Here is a 19,324-nt window from a genome sequence, read left to right as displayed (position 1 = left end):
GAAGAAGTTTAGTCACCTTCCTTTCAGTCTCTTAGGATTCCCAGGTTACCGGTAAGCTTTAGCAACAGCTTCATTTGGTGTTACTTTTTGCCCTGTCAGAGCCAAATTAGATGCTATTTTGATAAAAATCTAGTCCAAAAAGATGGAGAACCAACACTCCAGGAGTAACTCCAGGCTACTGAAAGATTAAAGTGTAACTAACCCCCCTGTAAAAGCTAAATTCACCTCCTGGCATTTTTTGTTTTAATTCCAGCAAAGTGGGCGGAGCCAAGATATACTCATGGGCACTGATCAGTGCCCAGATCAGTGTGGAGGGGATGTGGTCAGGACAAAGGAAGCACTGTTGCCAACTTGGCGACTTTGTTGCTATATTAAGCAACTTTTCAAATCCATCTAGCAACTTTTTCATCAAAAAAGTGGCAAATTTAGCGACTTTTTGATCGACACTCATCACCAGGGGATGCTTGTCTGAGTGAGATGGTTTTACAGCTGAATGCAGCACTGTGTGACGTAAAGCTGTACTGGTGTAACCAGTACACAAATTCAACTGCAGTAGCCACTGGTCAACCAAAAGAGGAAGCACTAAGGTTATTAGCAAAATAATGCAGTAGTAGACAAATTTATATGAAATGTCCATACAGAAACAAAGATAGAACCCCACATAAACCATTTAAACAGTTTAACAGCAAAAAAATCCCAAACAAATAATAAAAAAAATATTTGGGGTTAAGTGAAACCCTTCACTCACACATTTATTGGATAGTATCTGTTTTCTAAGTAGGAGAAAAACAATTTTCAGTTTAAAATTCAGAGTTCTTCATTTTTCAGAGGGCAGAGACATTAACCTTTCCCATAAAGACACTGAAGAAAAATGTCAACATATCTTCATTGTTACTGTGAGCAAATCCTATTTGTGAATGTGTCATGAAGCTTTTCAGTTAGATGTGCTACAGGAGCTTCTCTGAGGTCAAGGTGAATCTCTAATGATGCAGCTGGAGCTTCAATAGGAAACATGAGGCTCCGTCTCTGCTTTCAGCTGTTTGCTGCTATCACCTTCTTCATCCCTGTCCTCAACCTGCAGCTCTGCTGCCATCATCGTTTCCCTCACCTACAAACCTCAGTTCAGGCTGAAGAGACTTCTGCTATTGGTTTTATTGTTTTCCTTCAGATTAAGCAGCTCTATTTCATTCCAGCAGGTAGGAAGCAAGTGAACTGAGTTCTGGGATTTAACTGGATCAGCATCAGGAACAGTTGGTTCCACACTGGTTCAATCATTTCATTGGCTGGTTTCTGCACCTGACAGAAGTTTGGTTTTTATAGCTTTATGACCAATTTACTTTTCAGATGGGAAAGATGCAATTCCTTTATGAAGTCTGAAGGAATGTTAATTTTACCATTTTCCCAAGCTCATTGGTATGAAAAAAAGAAAACTTGTTTCTAGACATTATTTATACAATATAGTTAAATTCAGTTTATTTGTGTAGCGCAAATTCACAAAAGATGTCGTCTCAAGGCACACAAAAAAAATTCTCTTTTTACATTGATTTTTATTTTAGTTGCATTTTTTTAATATCATTGCCACAGTCTAGACCAGTGGTGTCCAAACATTTTGCCCTGGAGAACAGACAAATGTAAATTACTATTGTTCCACAAAATTCATTTCATTTAGGTCTCCTGAAAATGAAGCACTTAAAAAAAAAACTCCAATAAGTTAATGATATTTTGGTGTCTGGAAAATGAGCCATTTCAAAAATCAACTAAATTTAATGTTACCTAGCAACCCCATTGAAGCCCCTCCTGTTACCTAGCAACCCAAACTGAGCGGCAGCACATTTAGTCACTCTGTATGCGCTGCTGGAAAAGACAAGAGTTTTGTTGTTGCAGCCATTTTTATGTGCAAGTATAAATGTTGAGTTGGGGGGCATGGCTGGCAGAAGCTTATTTGGATTTAAAGTGACAGAACCCTAAAACAGCTCATTCTGAAAGGAGCACACTAAAATCTCATCTAAGACTGATTTTATGCAAAAAATGTTATAAAAGTTATTTGTATACACCTGTATAGATCTCTCCTAACCTGTTAAGGTAAATGTTTTGCACTAAAAGTGTTAAGAAAATCTAGAGATCTGAGTAAAATTTGAATAGAAAAACACCAGGAAGTGACTGCTGGGATTGACGTGTTGTTTTCTTGTCTCCTCTGCAGTTTGCATGTACAAGGAGCCGTCTCTGCATGAGCTGGAGGAGAAGCTGCTGAAGTCGTCGCGGAGCCCGACACTGAACAGCGGCCGCGCCAGGAGCCTGGACCGACCACAGCGGCGGTCCGCCAACTCCTCCACAGAGCGGGAGGCGTCATAGCCTGCAGCGCCCCCACAGGAGGAGAAGGAAGAGGATGAGAACTCCCATTTTAACAATCCCTGTGTTCAGCAACTACAACCACACCGACCAACCGCCAAGACAACGATGATGAAGAAAACAATGTAAAAAGAAAATTTTAAAAATCCAGGGAAATTCTTCTTGCTTGTGATGAAATATTTTAACGAGCAAGGGCATGGGGGAGGGGCTTGCTTGGAAATGAAAAAAAATAAATAAATCAGGACGTTGATGATTGAGATTCACATTTTATGCAAAGAGTCCTGCTGAAATAGTGCCAGGAGGCTAGCACACCTACTCCTCATCAACACATTGTAATCATCATCATTTCTGTCACAATGACGACGAAATATCTGTGGAGTCGGGCAAGCGCTCCGAACTCTGAAGCTTTAAGCCATGTAGAAACTTCACTTCTCTTTGTTTTCTAATGAATGCTAAAACCTTCGCACTCCCCACACGCTGTGCTTCTTCTTTTTTTCTCCGTGTTTTCTGTCGAATCAGACAGAGGATGTTCTGTTTCAGGTGCCACAATTTGTTTAGTTTCTTTGTTTGAAAGGTCAGGGACTTGCTTTGGGTTTAGTCACAGACACTGCCGATTCAAAGGTCCGGTGAGGTAACGGTACACAGGAACTTCTTGGGTTGTCCGGACTGGACAACTTTCTCTAAGCAGAGTCAGGAGAGGGCCATATTTCGCTGTCAAGATCTGCATATTTGCTTGTTCACTACAAACTACACAAAGTCCACTTTTCTGCATGTTTCAGATTGTTCAGCACTGTTAGAGTGATTTCTCTGCTCCCACACCTGCACCGCTTTGAACCTCTTTCTAGGAAAACCATCTTCAAACACTTCAAAGTGTGGAGCTTTAACCTTTGAAACAACAACTTTAGTTTGCTTCTCGAAAACAAAAATGAAAGACAACAAAGCCAGGTGCTCTTGATGAAATTCATTTGAAGAAAAAAAAACATGCTAACAGATGTTAGCAGGAACTAAAATTAACAACTTTCCCCTATTTTACCTTGTCTTCATAAATAATCTGATTAAATATTCTGTCAAACATTACTAAAATCACCATACAAGAAAACTGGTAAAATAATTTAACATTTCTATGTCTAAGTTTTTACCTGAATGGAAATACATTTTTGGTAGGGGCGCTTTCTGCATGTCAGTTGAAGTTAAAGACAAAAAAGTTAGTATGGAAACAGTTTTACCACAAACCTGGACCTTGAATTTAATGTCCAACTCACTGGGAAGAAGGTTCAGTTTGTGAGGACTTCAGGTCCTGATAAGGCTGGTGACCAGACTGGGTCCTCATGGCAACATAAAAACAAGAACACACACACACACACACCTTTAGTTTTTCTGTCATCCTTGTTACATGAAATTCATTTCCAGCTAAATGTTTGTCTAAATATAACCCAAAAATTTGGACTTTAATACCGTTGAGGTTATTGAGAATGCTGATGTTTAAGCCAGAAAAGCTCCCAATGAGGCAACAAAAATAAGCACACACGGGTCTCTCTAAAAACTACATGAAGTAACGCAAAAATAACTCTGTACAAGACAAACTTTTTCATTTCTCTGTCTGTGGAGAAGTAAATTTTTCAAAATAAAACAGGAAGTATATGTAAAGCTGGCTAAGGTCAATAAATGAAATGTGTTTTATTGAGCTTTTTTTAGATTACTTTAAGAACACCAGTCAACTGTCTTTGACCGGGAAGCAGACATCCCCAAAAATCAGAAATAAAATGCAAAGATGTTGGCATGCTTTGAAACGATGGTTTTCATAGGAATTACGCTTTGTGAAGAAAGTGCTGATGCTGGCGATGAAAGGTCAGGAGTGGGAGGAGCCTAAGTGTTCACACACATGTCCTGAGTACTGACATAGTATAGGATGAAATTATTGCATGATTTATTTCCTAAGAGCACAGCGGTGCCACTGCAGCTGCTCAGGGGAATTTAAATGTTTTAAGTCACTAACAGCAGAGTTGTGTAATGGAAAACAGGCTCCACCCACCCTGTGACCTTAGATATATGAAATACAATCAGAGTGCTATGACACGCTGGGCTCTTATTGGTCCAATTTTAAAGTAAAATATAATCCATAGGATAGGAAGGAAATTATTGACCAATCAAATCTGTAAAGGAGGGAAGAGGGCAGTATTTTCTGATCCAACCAAAGGCAACCAGGTGATTCCAGGTTAAGCTGATAATCCATAACTCCTGGTGGAATGTGTCATTTACTGTTGTTTTCATTTAAATAAAAAGAGATCAGAAATATCCAATATTGAAAGCTGGCAGAAAAAGAAAATTTGTTTTATTAATTGATATAATTTTATTCAAAACATTTTGTAAGGATTAAATCTCTCCAATTTATTTTAATGTTAATATTTTCATTTTATATTTTTATACCAGTTTACCCTAATATATTTCAAATTAAAATGTATTCATTTTTATTTTTCTCAAATATTAATTGTTTTTAAGTTTCTTAGGATCTTGGCAATCTGTTTTTGGCTGACAGCAAAAGATCATTTTTAATTTAATGTCTTTAGAAGAAAACCAAAAGCATCTTGATGCTGTGTTGGTTTTTCTTGTTGCTTTCACAGCAGCAGAAGGATGAGTGTCTAACAAACTGTTAATGTTATGGCGCGTTAAAGAAACCTGGGATTTCTAAGCATCAGTCCAAAAACATGACTGTTAGGTTAATTGGTTTCTCTAATTTGCTCTTAAGCAGGGGTGTCCAAAGTTGGTCCTAGAGGCCCAGCATCCTGCATGTTTTAGTTCTCTCCCTGGTTCAGCACACCTCCATCAAATGATGGCTCATTAGAAGGCTTAAGGAGAACATTGACTTGCTGAGGAGGTTACTACCACTAGGGAGAAAACTAAAACATGCAGGATGCCGGCCCTCGAGTACGAACTTTGGACACCCCTGCTCTTAAGTATGCATGTGTATGGCAGGCAGTTTTAGCATAAAATTTGTTTTGTCTGACTAACCTTACTTACTTTCAAGACGTCTGAAAATGTGTTTTAATTTGAAATAATACATTTTGACTATTCTGAATGATAATTTAAGATTTATGCATTTACATTATGACTAGAAAACATGAACTTTCTGAAATCTAAAAGGAGTTTCCTATTATTCTCTGCCAAACAATGCACTTAAAAACAGCTTTAAAGAGTAAAAGTACTACTGTAACCTATTCTCAAGGTGAAAATTGAGTATTTTCAAAAATATTTCAGTTTTTTTTCTTTGAAATTATGAAATTCTACGTAGATCTGGTACTTTTTGACTAGACAAAATAATTATTCAGGATATAGTCTGAAGGCTAATTCAAGATATGAAATGGAAAAGTCATGTAGATAAAAAAAAAATGTCCCAGACATTTCTAATTTATTTGGATAAGTAATAAGTATTAAATTACAGTTCTAGATATCGGTACATTAGTTTTGCCGAGTCATTATTTGCTATCAAGATATCTGCAATGTAATTTGCATTAGTTGAAGATTATGTGCCACCTATCCAAAAGTAATTTTAAAATAACTTTATTTAGAATTATAGTCAGAACAAAAGGTGAAATTTTTCAAATTTGTGATTAGTTATAATTTAATGTCTGTCAGTAATCAATCTTGAATTGAAGCCTCCAATCAACTTTATACTAAGTCTGACATAATTTAGTCATGATGCAATTAGAGAGATCTTAATTTACTAATATATAGATAATCTATATAAATAAACCGATTTGAGATATCTAGAATAAGTGTGGTGAAGCTGATTTTATGTTAAAACGGCCTGCCGTAGATGCGTTCATGATTGGCCTCTGTGGTGTAAATAGGTTCAGAATATGGATAAATACATTATAAATCTACATCTATAAATACATTTATAGATGTTTTTATATGACTCTGTTATATGTAGTTTAAATAGAAAATGTATTGAAAAAAAAACCTAAAAGTTGTTTTTTTCCCGGGTTTCTTTCCCCACCGTGCTGCGTTCAGGCGTCGTCCGGGCGTCGGCTGATGGGCGGCGGTGGCAGCAGATTCAACACTGCCCTTCTTCTGCGAACAGCACTGCCCTGAAACTGAAGCTACTTTACTGCAACGCCATCTGAATTTCATAAATCTGAATCAGGAAAATTGTTGACAGATCAGAGAAACGTTTACATTTTAACATCCAATAACCTCCATATTTGTTTAACTGTTGTGATGTTCAAGTTGTAGCACTGCCCCCTACTGTTTGTTTTCTCCCTTTAACTCCTGACACCGACCGGGTTTCCTGAAAACAGGTCCAGATAGAAAAACAGGCATAGACAAAAACAAAAAAAAAACTGGGAATAATCTTTTAATTTTCTGAGTTTTTTTCCTGTTTATGTCTTTACAATCTGCTGATCTGCAGCTGGAAACCCGACAAACTTAAGATGTTTGTGTTTTTCAGCGTTTTTAGGAAGCTTGCTTCCTCCCATCAGCCGAATCCGGAACAATAAATCTGTTTGGATGTTCTGTTTGACCCCTGACCCTTACAATCACAGTGGGCGGGGTCAAGAATCCTCTGACTCTGATTAGCTGCCTGAATCAAATTTAAAACAGATGGACTGATGGAGGGAAATGAATGAACCAATCACAACCCACCATTCTGCCTCTGAGAAAGTCTTCCACTTTAGGATTTTAATCGAACCGCAAGGATTGTAGAGACTGCTGACTTTTCCCAGAGCGCCAGGGAAATTTTAGCTGCCACATCAGCTGCTTCAGACCAAACAGAAACATGTCTTAAGACGCTTTCTGCTCTGAAGCATCCGTGCCTTCAGGTGACCTCAAAACATCACGGCTCAGACTTTAATGTATGGAAAGCCAACAAGGCCAAAAAACAGGAAGACATTATTGATGATGAACATTTTTGTTTTGTTTTGTTTTTTATTTGTTGTTCTGAGCTCATGTCTATAATCTGGAGAAAAAAATCAGAAAGGAAAATTGCGCTTTTTTTTCAATTTTATTTCTTAAAATCAATTGTTAAAGAAAATCTAATTAATTACATTCATGAAAGCATAAATCTTTGTTATAAATGTTTAGCTTTTCTTATTCATGATTAACTTTTCCTTTAAGTGTAAAATCTTCTGCACATTCTTTTGGTTTAATCCCGCTGATATTTTCAGTTTTTAATTTTAGTCCTTATTAGAAAATTTCATGTTAATTTGTTGTATTGTCAGAAAACAAAACACCTCAACATGAACACTTATTATTCTGATGGTCACCTGAAGGCATCGCTGCAGTAGAGCAGAGACTCTGTGCAGTGAAAGTCTGTAATCTCTGAAGCGGTTCAGTTCTGAAACTGTAGGGGGCGCTGGAATCAGCACCAGGAATCAGTGATGAAATGTGGGAATCTCTTTGAGAACGTTTTTTGTGTTTGCTGATGTTTGCACCGTCATATAAGCGCATCATGTATTAGAAAATCTCATCGCAAATACGCAGCAGGATGAAAAATAAAAATGACAATAAATGAAAAATAAAAAAAGGAACGACAGAAAAATTTCAGTGTCTTTCTTTTTTACAGTCCAGTGGGTTTGAAACGTTGATCCTGTCTGCAGCTGGTTAGTATCGCCTCCTGGTGGCAGAAACATGGAACTTCAATTTGAACAGAAAAACTTTTTTAGGTATGGAAGTGTTTGAAGTAACATTTTAAATATAAAAAGTGTATTTAAAATAAGACAAACACAAAGACTTTCACAGGGTGCATTAACATTTTTACATTATTTTAGCTCCAAACACAATTATCTGATTCATAATCCTGATATTATCACTTTGGATACTTTACATTCATTTTTTAATGTATTAATTACTAGTAATAGTAATAACTAATAATAAAAATAATAATGGTAACTGATTTTAATAACTGTTGATGATGATGTTCTAATGTGTAAAACACAGCAGTGGTGAATGGAAGCAGTAAAAAGTCTCACTTTACTTCCCAGCCAGCATGCATAGGTGGGCCCCACTTGGGTTTGATGTGGGCTACATGGGTTATGAGTGGGCATGGGTTTTATCTGGGCTAACTGTATGGGACCGATATGGTAACCTAAAATGGGACCCACTTGGGCTGGCCCATTAGGGCTAAACATATGGGCCCCATTCAGCATTAATGTGGGCTAACTGTGAATGGGGCAGAAGTGGGCAACACTATGTGGGGCCCATGTAGTTTCAGTATCATGGGCCCAACATGGGAAGCCCATGTGGGCTGACCACATTGAACCCACATGAGATAAGTATGGGCTGACCGTACATGGGTTGGACCTGGGCATGCGTATGTAGGCCCCATTCCTTTTTTATGTGGGCTAACTGGGGATGGGGCAGAAGTGGGCAACACTATGTGGGGCCCATGTAGTTCCAGTATCACGGGCCCAACATGGGAAACCCATGTGGGCTGACCATATTGAACCCACATGAGATAAGTATGGGCTGACCGTACATGGGTTGGACCTGGGCATGCGTATGTAGGCCCCATACCTTTTTTATGTGGGCTAACTGGGGATGGGGCAGAAGTGGGCAACACTATGTGGGGCCCATGTAGTTTCAGTATCATGGGCCCAACATGGGAAACCCATGTGGGCTGACCACATTGAACCCACATGAGATAAGTATGGGCTGACCGTACATGGGTTGGACCTGGGCATGCGTATGTAGGCCCCATACCTTTTTTATGTGGGCTAACTGGGGATGGGGCAGAAGTGGGCAACACTATGTGGGGCCCATGTAGTTCCAGTATCACGGGCCCAACATGGGAAGCCCATGTGGGCTGACCACATTGAACCCACATGAGATAAGTATGAGCTGACCGTACATGGGTTGGACCTGGGCATGCGTATGTAGGCCCCATTGCTTTTTTATGTGGGCTAACTGGGGATGGGGCAGAAGTGGGCAACACTATGTGGGGCCCATGTAGTTCCAGTATCACGGGCCCAACATGGGAAACCCATGTGGGCTGACCACATTGAACCCACATGAGATAAGTATGGGCTGACCGTACATGGGTTGGACCTGGGCATGCGTATGTAGGCCCCATTCCTTTTTCATGTGGGCTAAGTGGGGATGGGGCAGAAGTGGGCAACAATATGTGGGGCCCATGTAGTTTCAGTATCACGGGCCCAACATGGGAAGCCCATGTGGGCTGACCACATTGAACCCACATGAGATAAGTATGGGCTGACCGTACATGGGTTGGACCTGGGCATGCGTATGTAGGCCCCATTCCTTTTTTATGTGGGCTAACTGGGGATGGGGCAGAAGTGGGCAACAATATGTGGGGCCCATGTAGTTCCAGTATCATGGGCCCAACATGGGAAGCCCATGTGGGCTGACCACATTGAACCCACATGAGATAAGTATGAGCTGACCGTACATGGGTTGGACCTGGGCATGCGTATGTAGGCCCCATTGCTTTTTTATGTGGGCTAACTGGGGATGGGGCAGAAGTGGGCAACACTATGTGGGGCCCATGTAGTTCCAGTATCATGGGCCCAACATGGGAAACCCATGTGGGCTGACCACATTGAACCCACATGTGATAAGTATGGGCTGACCGTACATGGGTTGGACCTGGGCATGCGTATGTAGGCCCCATTCCTTTTTTATGTGGGCTATCTGGGAATGGGGCAGAAGTGGGCAACAATATGTGGGGCCCATGTAGTTTCAGTATCACGGGCCCAACATGGGAAGCCCATGTGGGCTGACCACATTGAACCCACATGAGATAAGTATGGGCTGACCGTACATGGGTTGGACCTGGGCATGCGTATGTAGGCCCCATTCCTTTTTTATGTAGGCTAACTGGGGATGGGGCAGAAGTGGGCAACAATATGTGGGGCCCATGTAGTTCCAGTATCATGGGCCCAACATGGGAAGCCCATGTGGGCTGACCACATTGAACCCACATGAGATAAGTATGAGCTGACCGTACATGGGTTGGACCTGGGCATGCGTATGTAGGCCCCATTGCTTTTTTATGTGGGCTAACTGGGGATGGGGCAGAAGTGGGCAACACTATGTGGGGCCCATGTAGTTCCAGTATCATGGGCCCAACATGGGAAACCCATGTGGGCTGACCACATTGAACCCACATGTGATAAGTATGGGCTGACCGTACATGGGTTGGACCTGGGCATGCGTATGTAGGCCCCATTCCTTTTTTATGTGGGCTATCTGGGAATGGGGCAGAAGTGGGCAACACTATGTGGGGCCCATGTAGTTTCCGTATCATGGGCCCAACATGGGAAGCCTATGTTGGTTGACCGCATAGAACCCAGATAAGCATGGGCTGACCGTACATGGGTTGGACCTGGGCAGGAAAATGTAGACCCTAATCCTTTTTTTATGTGGGCTAACTGGGGATTGGGCAGAAATGGGCAACACTATGTGGGACCCACATGGGCTGACTGCATTGAACCCACATGACATAAGCACGGGCTGACTGTACATGGGTTGGGCCTGGGCATACATATGTAGGCCCCATTCCATTTTTATGTGGGCTAACTGGGGATGGGGCAAAAATGGGCAACACTATGTGGGGCCCATGTAGTTTCAGTATCATGGGCCCAACATGGGAAGCCCATGTGGGCTGACCACATTGAACCCACATGAGATAAGTATGGGCTGACCGTACATGGGTTGGACCTGGGCATGCGTATGTAGGCCCCATTGCTTTTTTATGTGGGCTAACTAGGGATGGGGCAGAAGTGGGCAACACTATGTGGGGCCCATGTAGTTCCAGTATCATGGGCCCAACATGGGAAACCCATGTGGGCTGACCACATTGAACCCACATGACACAAGCATGGGCTGACCATACATGGGTTAGACCTGGGTAGGAAAATGTAGACCTTAATCCTTTTTCATGTGGGGTAATGGGAATTTTTTTTTTTTAATCTGATTAGACAATGTGGTTACCCTGTCACTTTTAAACTTTTCACTATATGTCAAAAGCAAAAGCTGCAAGAGCAAGATTATAAAAACTTTGAAAAAAATTATGAGATGTCAGATTGATGGCCTTTAGCTAAGGAAATTGTTACTCAGTTGGCCTGTATTGGAGCTGATAAAAGGTAAATTGTTGAAGCAATTGTATAAGCTTTCTACAAAATGAAAAGCTCTCCTTGGATGGTGACCTCGTCTTGGAGGTCATAAAGAGGTATTGTATTTGAACCATGCTCACTACATGATTTCTGTGTCTGGCTCATTTACTAACACCGACATTACACTAGGCTTCCAGAAGACCAAAATATGTTTCAATGCTTTATTTTTTAAACCAGTTCAGTATTGTCCAAGCTACACTTTGAAGTCCTAGCATTTTTTCTTTTTATTATTTTACACTAGAACAGTCCATATGTCCTAACATTTTTGTGACATTATCTGTTTTAAATATGCATAATCTTCTGCTGCTCAGAGTGGTTCAGAGTGGACTTTTGTCCTTGCTTCTTTTTTTAAATGTAATTTAATTTTATTTTATTATCAATTGGATGTTCAGACATCCAAGTGTTCATTGCAGCTTTTTCAAAGAAGGACTTAATTCTTATTTGGAGAAATAGTTCAGATCAGATCATCGTGAAAAATATTACAAAATGTTTAGAAAATGAATTCAAACAAAACTCAAGTGAGAAAGACAAGAGTAAAATTTTTAGCATCTGTTTTTTCATCTGTAAACATTTTCCAAGTTGTCAGCATAAATAAAATAAAAAAACTAAACATTTCTATTTATGATTATTTTTATATCTTTTAATCTTTTTTCAATAATCTTTTTAACCTTTTTGTTCATTTTTTCTCTGGCACCGTTGCCAATAAAGGTTGGTGAATTGAAGTAGACACTTTACACATCCACTAAAGAAAGTAGTTCCAAAACACATTTGAATAAGGACGACTATATTTATTTATTTTTATTGAGAAAATTTGTGAGTGCTACATCGGTTTTACATTTGTTAAACCGATGTATTACTCTCAAAATTAATCTCGTGTTTCTTGGAGAACGTACAATTGTTAACGGCGGATGGATATGCGGTTTCAAAATCAAACGTAGTCCCATCAGTCCGTTGGCGCGGAGTCTGCAGGTTCGCTGGCCTTCTACTAAAGAATCTGTAAGTACACTTCTGTCTGTTTTGTCTGTGTCAAATTTTAGGGAGAGATTTTAAATCGTTAGTTAAAACATTTGTTGCTCGTAATGGTTCGGATGACCGGAGTACCCCGAAAGACCTTATTAGTTGTTTCTTCTTTTTTTTGTTTGTTTTTCTTTTAGGTGATTTTTTTTAACACACACAATAAGTCATCTGCCATTATTGAGGTAAGAATATTTGGATGCAGAGCGATTTCAAACTGTTCTGGGCCAGATCATTTTCAAATACGCTGCGGCGCCATTCACCGGTAAATTTGAGCGCCAACGCGGCAGAATAAAATCGGTTCACTAATGAATCTACGTTGCTAGCGGAGGTTGCTTTTAAAGTACCTTGACACGATAAAACCACTTACATTATTTATAAAGAGTAACTACTTCGCTTTCATTCTGTGTACATGGGTTTTTAACAATCTTTCTCGCAGCCAATTAAGCCAGCATGCATAGCTGGGATCCATTAATTGTGCATTTTTAATTATTATTATTTTTTTTTTCATGAAACTGCATTGAATCGTGTCGTTATGGGCTAGATAGGTAATGATGAATGGGCATGGGTTTTGTCTGGGCTAACTACACGAGGCCCATATGTTTAACCTAAAATGGGACCCATATTGTCAGCCCATTTGGGCTAAATGTAGACTGTATTCAGCATTATTGTGGGCTAACTGAGAATGGGACAGAAATGGGCAACACGAAATGGGGCCCATGTGGTTTCAGTATATTTGGCATAAAAGCTTTTTTGTAAATAGAATGAAGGCATAGTAGTAAATATTTTAAAATCATGTTTGTTTTATTGTGTAAGTGACATTTTAAAGCGTTTTATTCTGTCATCGTTTGACTGCAAAAAACATGACAAGTGGGTGTTTAGGTCTCAACTAGCCATTTGTTTGGTCAATGCAAATGGGAGCTTTAGATTTACCAATGTTTTAATACTTTTTAAAAATTTATTTTCTACAGACTACTATGGAGAAGCGTGAAGAAGGCTTGCAAGGGCAGAAGTGACATCAGATCTTCAAACAGATAATGATATTCCAGAAAAGCGACGTAGAAGGTAACGTGGAACAGGGACTTCTGTAACACACAACTCTAGATCAGTGGTTCTTAACCTGGGTTCGATCGAACCCCAGGGGTTCGGCGGAGCCTCTGCCGCGGAGGGAAAAAAACTTGTGTAAAGTCGTGATGCGCCGCTTTGCCATCATTTGCTGCAGAGGATCACGTTACATTGCTTAGCCAATCAGTGCTGCGGAGGAGCACAGGGATGGGGCAAGGAGGGGGGAAGCGGGGTTCGGTGAATGCGCATATGAAACTGGGGGGTTCGGTACCTCAAAAAAGGTTAAGAACCACTGCTCTAGATCTTCTGTCTCCCTGGTTGTCGTTTGAGCTGCTCTCAGTTCTTTTACCCATTTGGTTCTCCTTGCTTTACTTTTTCCTTCTAATCCTTCAAAATTTATTGACTTAAATTGATACAGACATTAACAATTGGCATTTTGTCCATGTATAAAAGTAAGCTTATAAGCTATATATGTGTGAAACAATAACAAATCAATTAATAAAAACTAAATGTATCATGCGTCCTGATTTTAAAATGTTGTCCTGTAATTGTCATTATACTTAAGGTTGTCATGGTTGCAGAAATTGGAGGAGGGTCCTTAGATGATGCAGTACAACAAGCTGTGCGATTCCTCATGTCCCCTGAATTGGCCCTCCAGTTCAACCTGTTTGGCCGACATAGGAAACAAGTTCCGGGACCTGCGTCTCTGATGTTTTGTATGGTAAAGATCAGTTTTTATATTCACTTTTTTTCTTGAACATTTATTAATTTTGGTTGTCTTATGCCTTTTGTTCATTTTTAGTAATCTTTTTTTTTTTTTTAGATTAAAAACTGAGACTTCAATTTTTGGTTTAATTCACATAGTATTCTTTCACTGTGCTCTCAAGAACTTAAAGATTTGATTGCTGACAAAATTTGAAGGTAATATTGTTTGCATTTCAAACAGTATTAACAAAATATACAAGACCATGATAGAACCTTTATGTCAGTAGTTGATTTATATACATTAATATATTTTAAATTTACAATAAGAATATAGTGTGTGTACTAGGGATGCTCCGATCAGGTTTTTTGCTTCCAATTCTGATACCGATCACCCATGGGGCCCATCGCTGCCGATCGTCTGGATTGGCTGTTATTTTTTCACTTTAGGTATAAATGATAACATGTTATCTGGCAAAATTAAAAAGTGCGCAGTGTGACGGAAAGAGTAGATCAGCTGCACATGCAGGCTGCGAATGAGATACAGGTGATCTGCAACAAGAGGCCGTGATCAGCGATCACCAATCAAACACATTTTCACGGAAATTAACCGCTTATGATTGCTGATCGATCTGCACACCTCTATCTACATAATAATAATGACTCGAGAGTGCTTTGATTTTGGCAGATCCCTGCAAGCATTTCTGCCCCTTGAAGGGGAAGAGATGCACATTTCATTAATGTTACATTGTACTAAAAGTAAAACACTAATGCAATTTCTACCTTTGCTTGTTTTTTAGGTGCACTTAAAAGAAATGGATCCATCCACGGAATCACACAAAGATACGGAAAAGGCACTCGAAGTGGGTTACTGGAGCCCCGGACAGAGGTGGAAATAGAAAAGTTAGAGCGACTAGGGAGGCAGCCAGCTCAGACTCAGGTGGGCAGGTTCCAAGATGGACAGTTACAATGATGTATGAGAGCTTTCAAGTGTGGCATATAGGTTATTAAAAATATTTGACAAAAATGTAGTGTGAAAGAGCTATGTAAGTGTGTGTGTGTTGATATATATTTATATGTATTTATATATAGATGTACAGATCTATATAGTTGCATATCTAGATATAGATCTATATACATGTATGTATCTATACATATTTACATAACTAGATGCATAGTTATCTAGATAACGAGATGTAGAAATATAACTATCTAGATATATAGATCTATATATATAGAGATAAATATATATTTACATAGCTAGAAATCTAGTTACATAGATAATTATATATCTACATATAGATCTATTTTTATACATTTGTTATATTAAACTAGTTTCTGTTATTTTCAAATCTGCAATATGAATAATTTTGTAGATTTCTTTTACCAGTGCATTTCTTGTGGCATCATTTGCTCTGTGTTAATAAAGCTCTTATAATTGACGAGTTAAAAAAAACTGACAATATTTAAAATTACCAAATAAAAACCTTGACCAAAAGACATTTTTCATCTCTTTTTTTAATGCAGGTTTTGTGCTAAAGCATTTTAATACTTTGGTTTGTTGATTAAGATTGTATATCTATTAATGTAATTCACTTTCAGGTTAGGTGAGACAGACCCCATTGTTCCTACAGGAATGAGGCATCTGGGCCCCACTGAAAACCCAGTCAGCACCCATTTAAATCTACCTGGGCAAAACCATATGGGGCCACCATGGAACCCGTGGACAAACCCACTTGGTACCCATATTCTAGCCCAGTTTAGCCCCAGTTGGGGCCCAGGTAAAAAATGAAAGCTCCCAAGTGGGGCCAAGATGGGCCTCATGTAAGGTACCCATCTGGGCCCCACTGAAAACCCAGTCAGCACCCATTTAAATCTACCTGGGTAAACCCATATGGGGCCACCATGGAACCCGTGGACAAACCCACTTGGTACCCATATTCTAGCCCAGTTTAGCCCCAGTTGGGGCCCAGGTAAAAATGAAAGCTGCCAAGTGGGGCCAAGATGGGCCTCATGTAAGGTACCCATCTGGGCCCCACTGAAAACCCAGTCAGCACCCATTTAAATCTACCTGGGCAAACCCATATGGGGCCACCATGGAACCCGTGGACAAACCCACTTGGTACCCATATTCTAGCCCAGTTTAGCCCCAGTTGGGGCCCAGGTAAAAATGAAAGCTGCCAAGTGGGGCCAAGATGGGCCTCATGTAAGGTACCCATCTGGGCCCCACTGAAAACCCAGTCAGCACCCATTTAAATCTACCTGGGCAAACCCATATGGGGCCACCATGGAACCCGTGGACAAACCCACTTGGTACCCATATTCTAGCCCAGTTTAGCCCCAGTTGGGGCCCAGGTAAAAATGAAAGCTGCCAAGTGGGGCCAAGATGGGCCTCATGTAAGGTACCCATCTGGGCCCCACTGAAAACCCAGTCAGCACCCATTTAAATCTACCTGGGCAAACCCATATGGGGCCACCATGGAACCCGTGGACAAACCCACTTGGTACCCATATTCTAGCCCAGTTTAGCCCCAGTTGGGGCCCAGGTAAAAATGAAAGCTGCCAAGTGGGGCCAAGATGGGCCTCATGTAAGGTACCCATCTGGGCCCCACTGAAAACCCAGTCAGCACCCATTTAAATCTACCTGGGCAAACCCATATGGGGCCACCATGGAACCCGTGGACAAACCCACTTGGTGCCCATATTCTAGCCCAGTTTAGACCCAGTTGGGGCCCAGGTAAAAATTCATGAAAGCTCCCAAGTGGGGCCCAGATGGGCCTCATGTAAGTTACCCATCTGGGCCCCACTCAAAACCCAGTCAGCAACCAATTAAATTACCTGGGCAAACCGTGTGGGGCCACCATGGAACACGCGGACAAACCCACTTGGTACCCATATTCTAGCCCAGTTTAGACCCAGTTGGGGCCCAGGTAAAAATTCATGAAAGCTCCCAAGTGGGGCCCAGATGGGCCTCATGTAAGTTACCCATGTGGGCCCCACTGAAAACCCAGTCAGCACCCATTTAAATCTACCTGGGCAAACCCATATGGGGCCACCATGGAACCCGTGGACAAACCCACTTGGTGCCCATATTCTAGCCCAGTTTAGACCCAGTTGGGGCCCAGGTAAAAATTCATGAAAGCTCCCAAGTGGGGCCCAGATGGGCCTCATGTAAGTTACCCATCTGGGCCCCACTCAAAACCCAGTCAGCACCCAATTAAATTACCTGGGCAAACCCATGTGGGGCCACCATGGAACCCGCGGACAAACCCACTTGGTACCCATATTCTAGCCCAGTTTAGACCCAGTTGGGGCCCAGGTAAAAATTCATGAAAGCTCCCAAGTGGGGCCCAGATGGGGCTCATGTAAGTTACCCATCTGGGTCCCACTGAAAACCCAGTCAGCACCCATTTAAATCTACCTGGGCAAACCCATGTGGGGCCACCATGGAACCCGCGGACAAACCCATTTGGGGCCCATATTGGCAGCCCTCTTTTTTCCCATATGGGGCCCACATGGGTATGCTGGCTGGGTTGTGAAGGTTTAACACCATCAACATCAATATGTTATTTTAAGGACACATCTGTCATCTTACCCAGAGGAACGTAAAGTGTTCCCTCCATCCCTCACTGCGCCGCTTATGATGTTTTACATTTTTCAGCATGATTCCCTCAGAAAAGAAAATATTCTTTATTTTAAATTAGGTTTTCCTCTACATGTACATACTTTTCCTCTTATGTTTTACTTTACTTCCTCTTTTGTGAGTGTAGCATAGTTTTAACAGCCAGATAACGGCTGATCTGAAGGCACTTTTAATGCTCCTGCATTCAAATAGCAAAAAATAGTAGTCAAACCAGGCTTTCTTTTTCTCATCAGTGTTCCACAGCGCCTGTTAAACCATGAACAATACTATTTTCAGCACATAATGTAGCATTTTCATTAGCAATGTTTCATGTAGCATAAGAGCAGCTAAATATCTGCTAACACAGTTCTATCACTGTTTAACAAAGTTCAAGTGCCCCAAAGCACATTATTTTACAAGAACAGTAATCAAACTATTACTTATATTCAAAATGCACACAGAAAACAAAACTTCATACCTTCTCCCACGGAATCCGAACAGAAAGCGCGACGGAGAGCGCGGGAAAACCTTTCACTAACCATAATGGTATGATCCGTTAATTTCTCTTTTTAAGCCCCGAACTGACACTCAAAACAACAATCCATGAACTCAACACGTTTGACAGTAAAGATAATAATTCAAATTTTCATTCACAACACGTTAAATTTGAACAAAACTAATAATTTTGAAACAGAAAGTTACCCGCTGTCGTGCAATGGATCTATCGTCTTTTCAAAATAAAAGCTACCAGCGCTAATATGAGTTCCTACCGGAATAGCTTATCACTTTACAATCTAGTGTAATAACATCACACTGCTACATGAGTGTGTTAAAACAAGATTCACGTAAACACAAAGCTGTTCTTTCTTTCAACAAAATGAACAAATATATTTTTACTTTTTGTTATGTTTGGAAGAAGTTTTTGTATTGTTTGTCTTTCTTCTTTTGTTGTTGCTTTATTGTTTGACGGGTTGAGTTGTGAGTTAAAAGCTTGTTGAGTTTCGGCTGGAAAACCACTCAGCCCGTTTCCACTTCGCAGAAAGCTTTGTTAAATGTTCTGGTGTCCTAAAAGCCGAGAGGCTTCATCCATGTTTGATGAGGAAAGACAGAAAAACACGAGACTGCTGCAGCTGAACGAGTCTGAAGGCTTCAGACTCACTGCTGTTAAAAAATAACAGCAGGCTGCTGGTCAAATTCATAAAATAACATAAAATAAAGTAAATGTAATATTTCTGACTGTTTTTTCTTTACAGATTTTGTAACTCAGTCTGCAGGAGGCTGTGGCCTAGAAACTTTTGGGAACCTCAGGGTTCAATCAGAAAATAAGTACTAGAAAAAAGTTTTAAATAATTTTTTTAATTTTAGATTCTATATTTTAAAAAGTATTGAATAACAGAAAACAAAAATTGTGATAAAATGTTCTTATTAAATAGTTTATGGGATT

At 40.3% G+C, this 19,324-nt stretch overlaps 1 protein-coding gene and 1 long non-coding RNA gene across 5 annotated transcripts in view; both read left to right on the top strand.

The window, feature by feature from the left end:
• Positions 1–7,885, top strand: part of LOC106906866 (fibroblast growth factor 12-like) — a 47,913-nt gene extending 40,028 nt beyond the window's left edge. For all 3 annotated transcript variants that reach the window (XM_088011527.1, XM_088011526.1, XM_088011529.1), the window contains exon 5: positions 2,201–7,885. In XM_088011527.1, the coding sequence (XP_087867653.1) occupies positions 2,201–2,352 (152 nt within the window). In that variant the 3' untranslated portion in view covers positions 2,353–7,885. The remainder of the gene's footprint in view (positions 1–2,200) is intronic.
• Positions 7,886–11,767: 3,882 nt separating this feature from the next.
• LOC148155699 (uncharacterized) lies at positions 11,768–15,756 on the top strand. Of its 2 annotated transcripts, none has more exons than XR_015765023.1 (4): positions 11,768–12,473; positions 13,463–13,556; positions 14,122–14,277; positions 15,059–15,756. It is a non-coding gene; the product is annotated as an uncharacterized LOC148155699 (long non-coding RNA). The 2 variants fall into 2 exon arrangements; XR_015765022.1 differs by having other exon boundaries at positions 11,768–12,676.
• Positions 15,757–19,324: the final 3,568 nt, after the last annotated feature.

The sequence above is a fragment of the Poecilia mexicana genome, unplaced genomic scaffold (genome assembly GCF_051168715.1).
Source record: "Poecilia mexicana isolate PSO_F unplaced genomic scaffold, ASM5116871v1 scaffold_13, whole genome shotgun sequence".
Taxonomy (NCBI): domain Eukaryota; kingdom Metazoa; phylum Chordata; class Actinopteri; order Cyprinodontiformes; family Poeciliidae; genus Poecilia; species Poecilia mexicana.
This window is presented reverse-complemented; position numbering and strand designations above follow the sequence as displayed.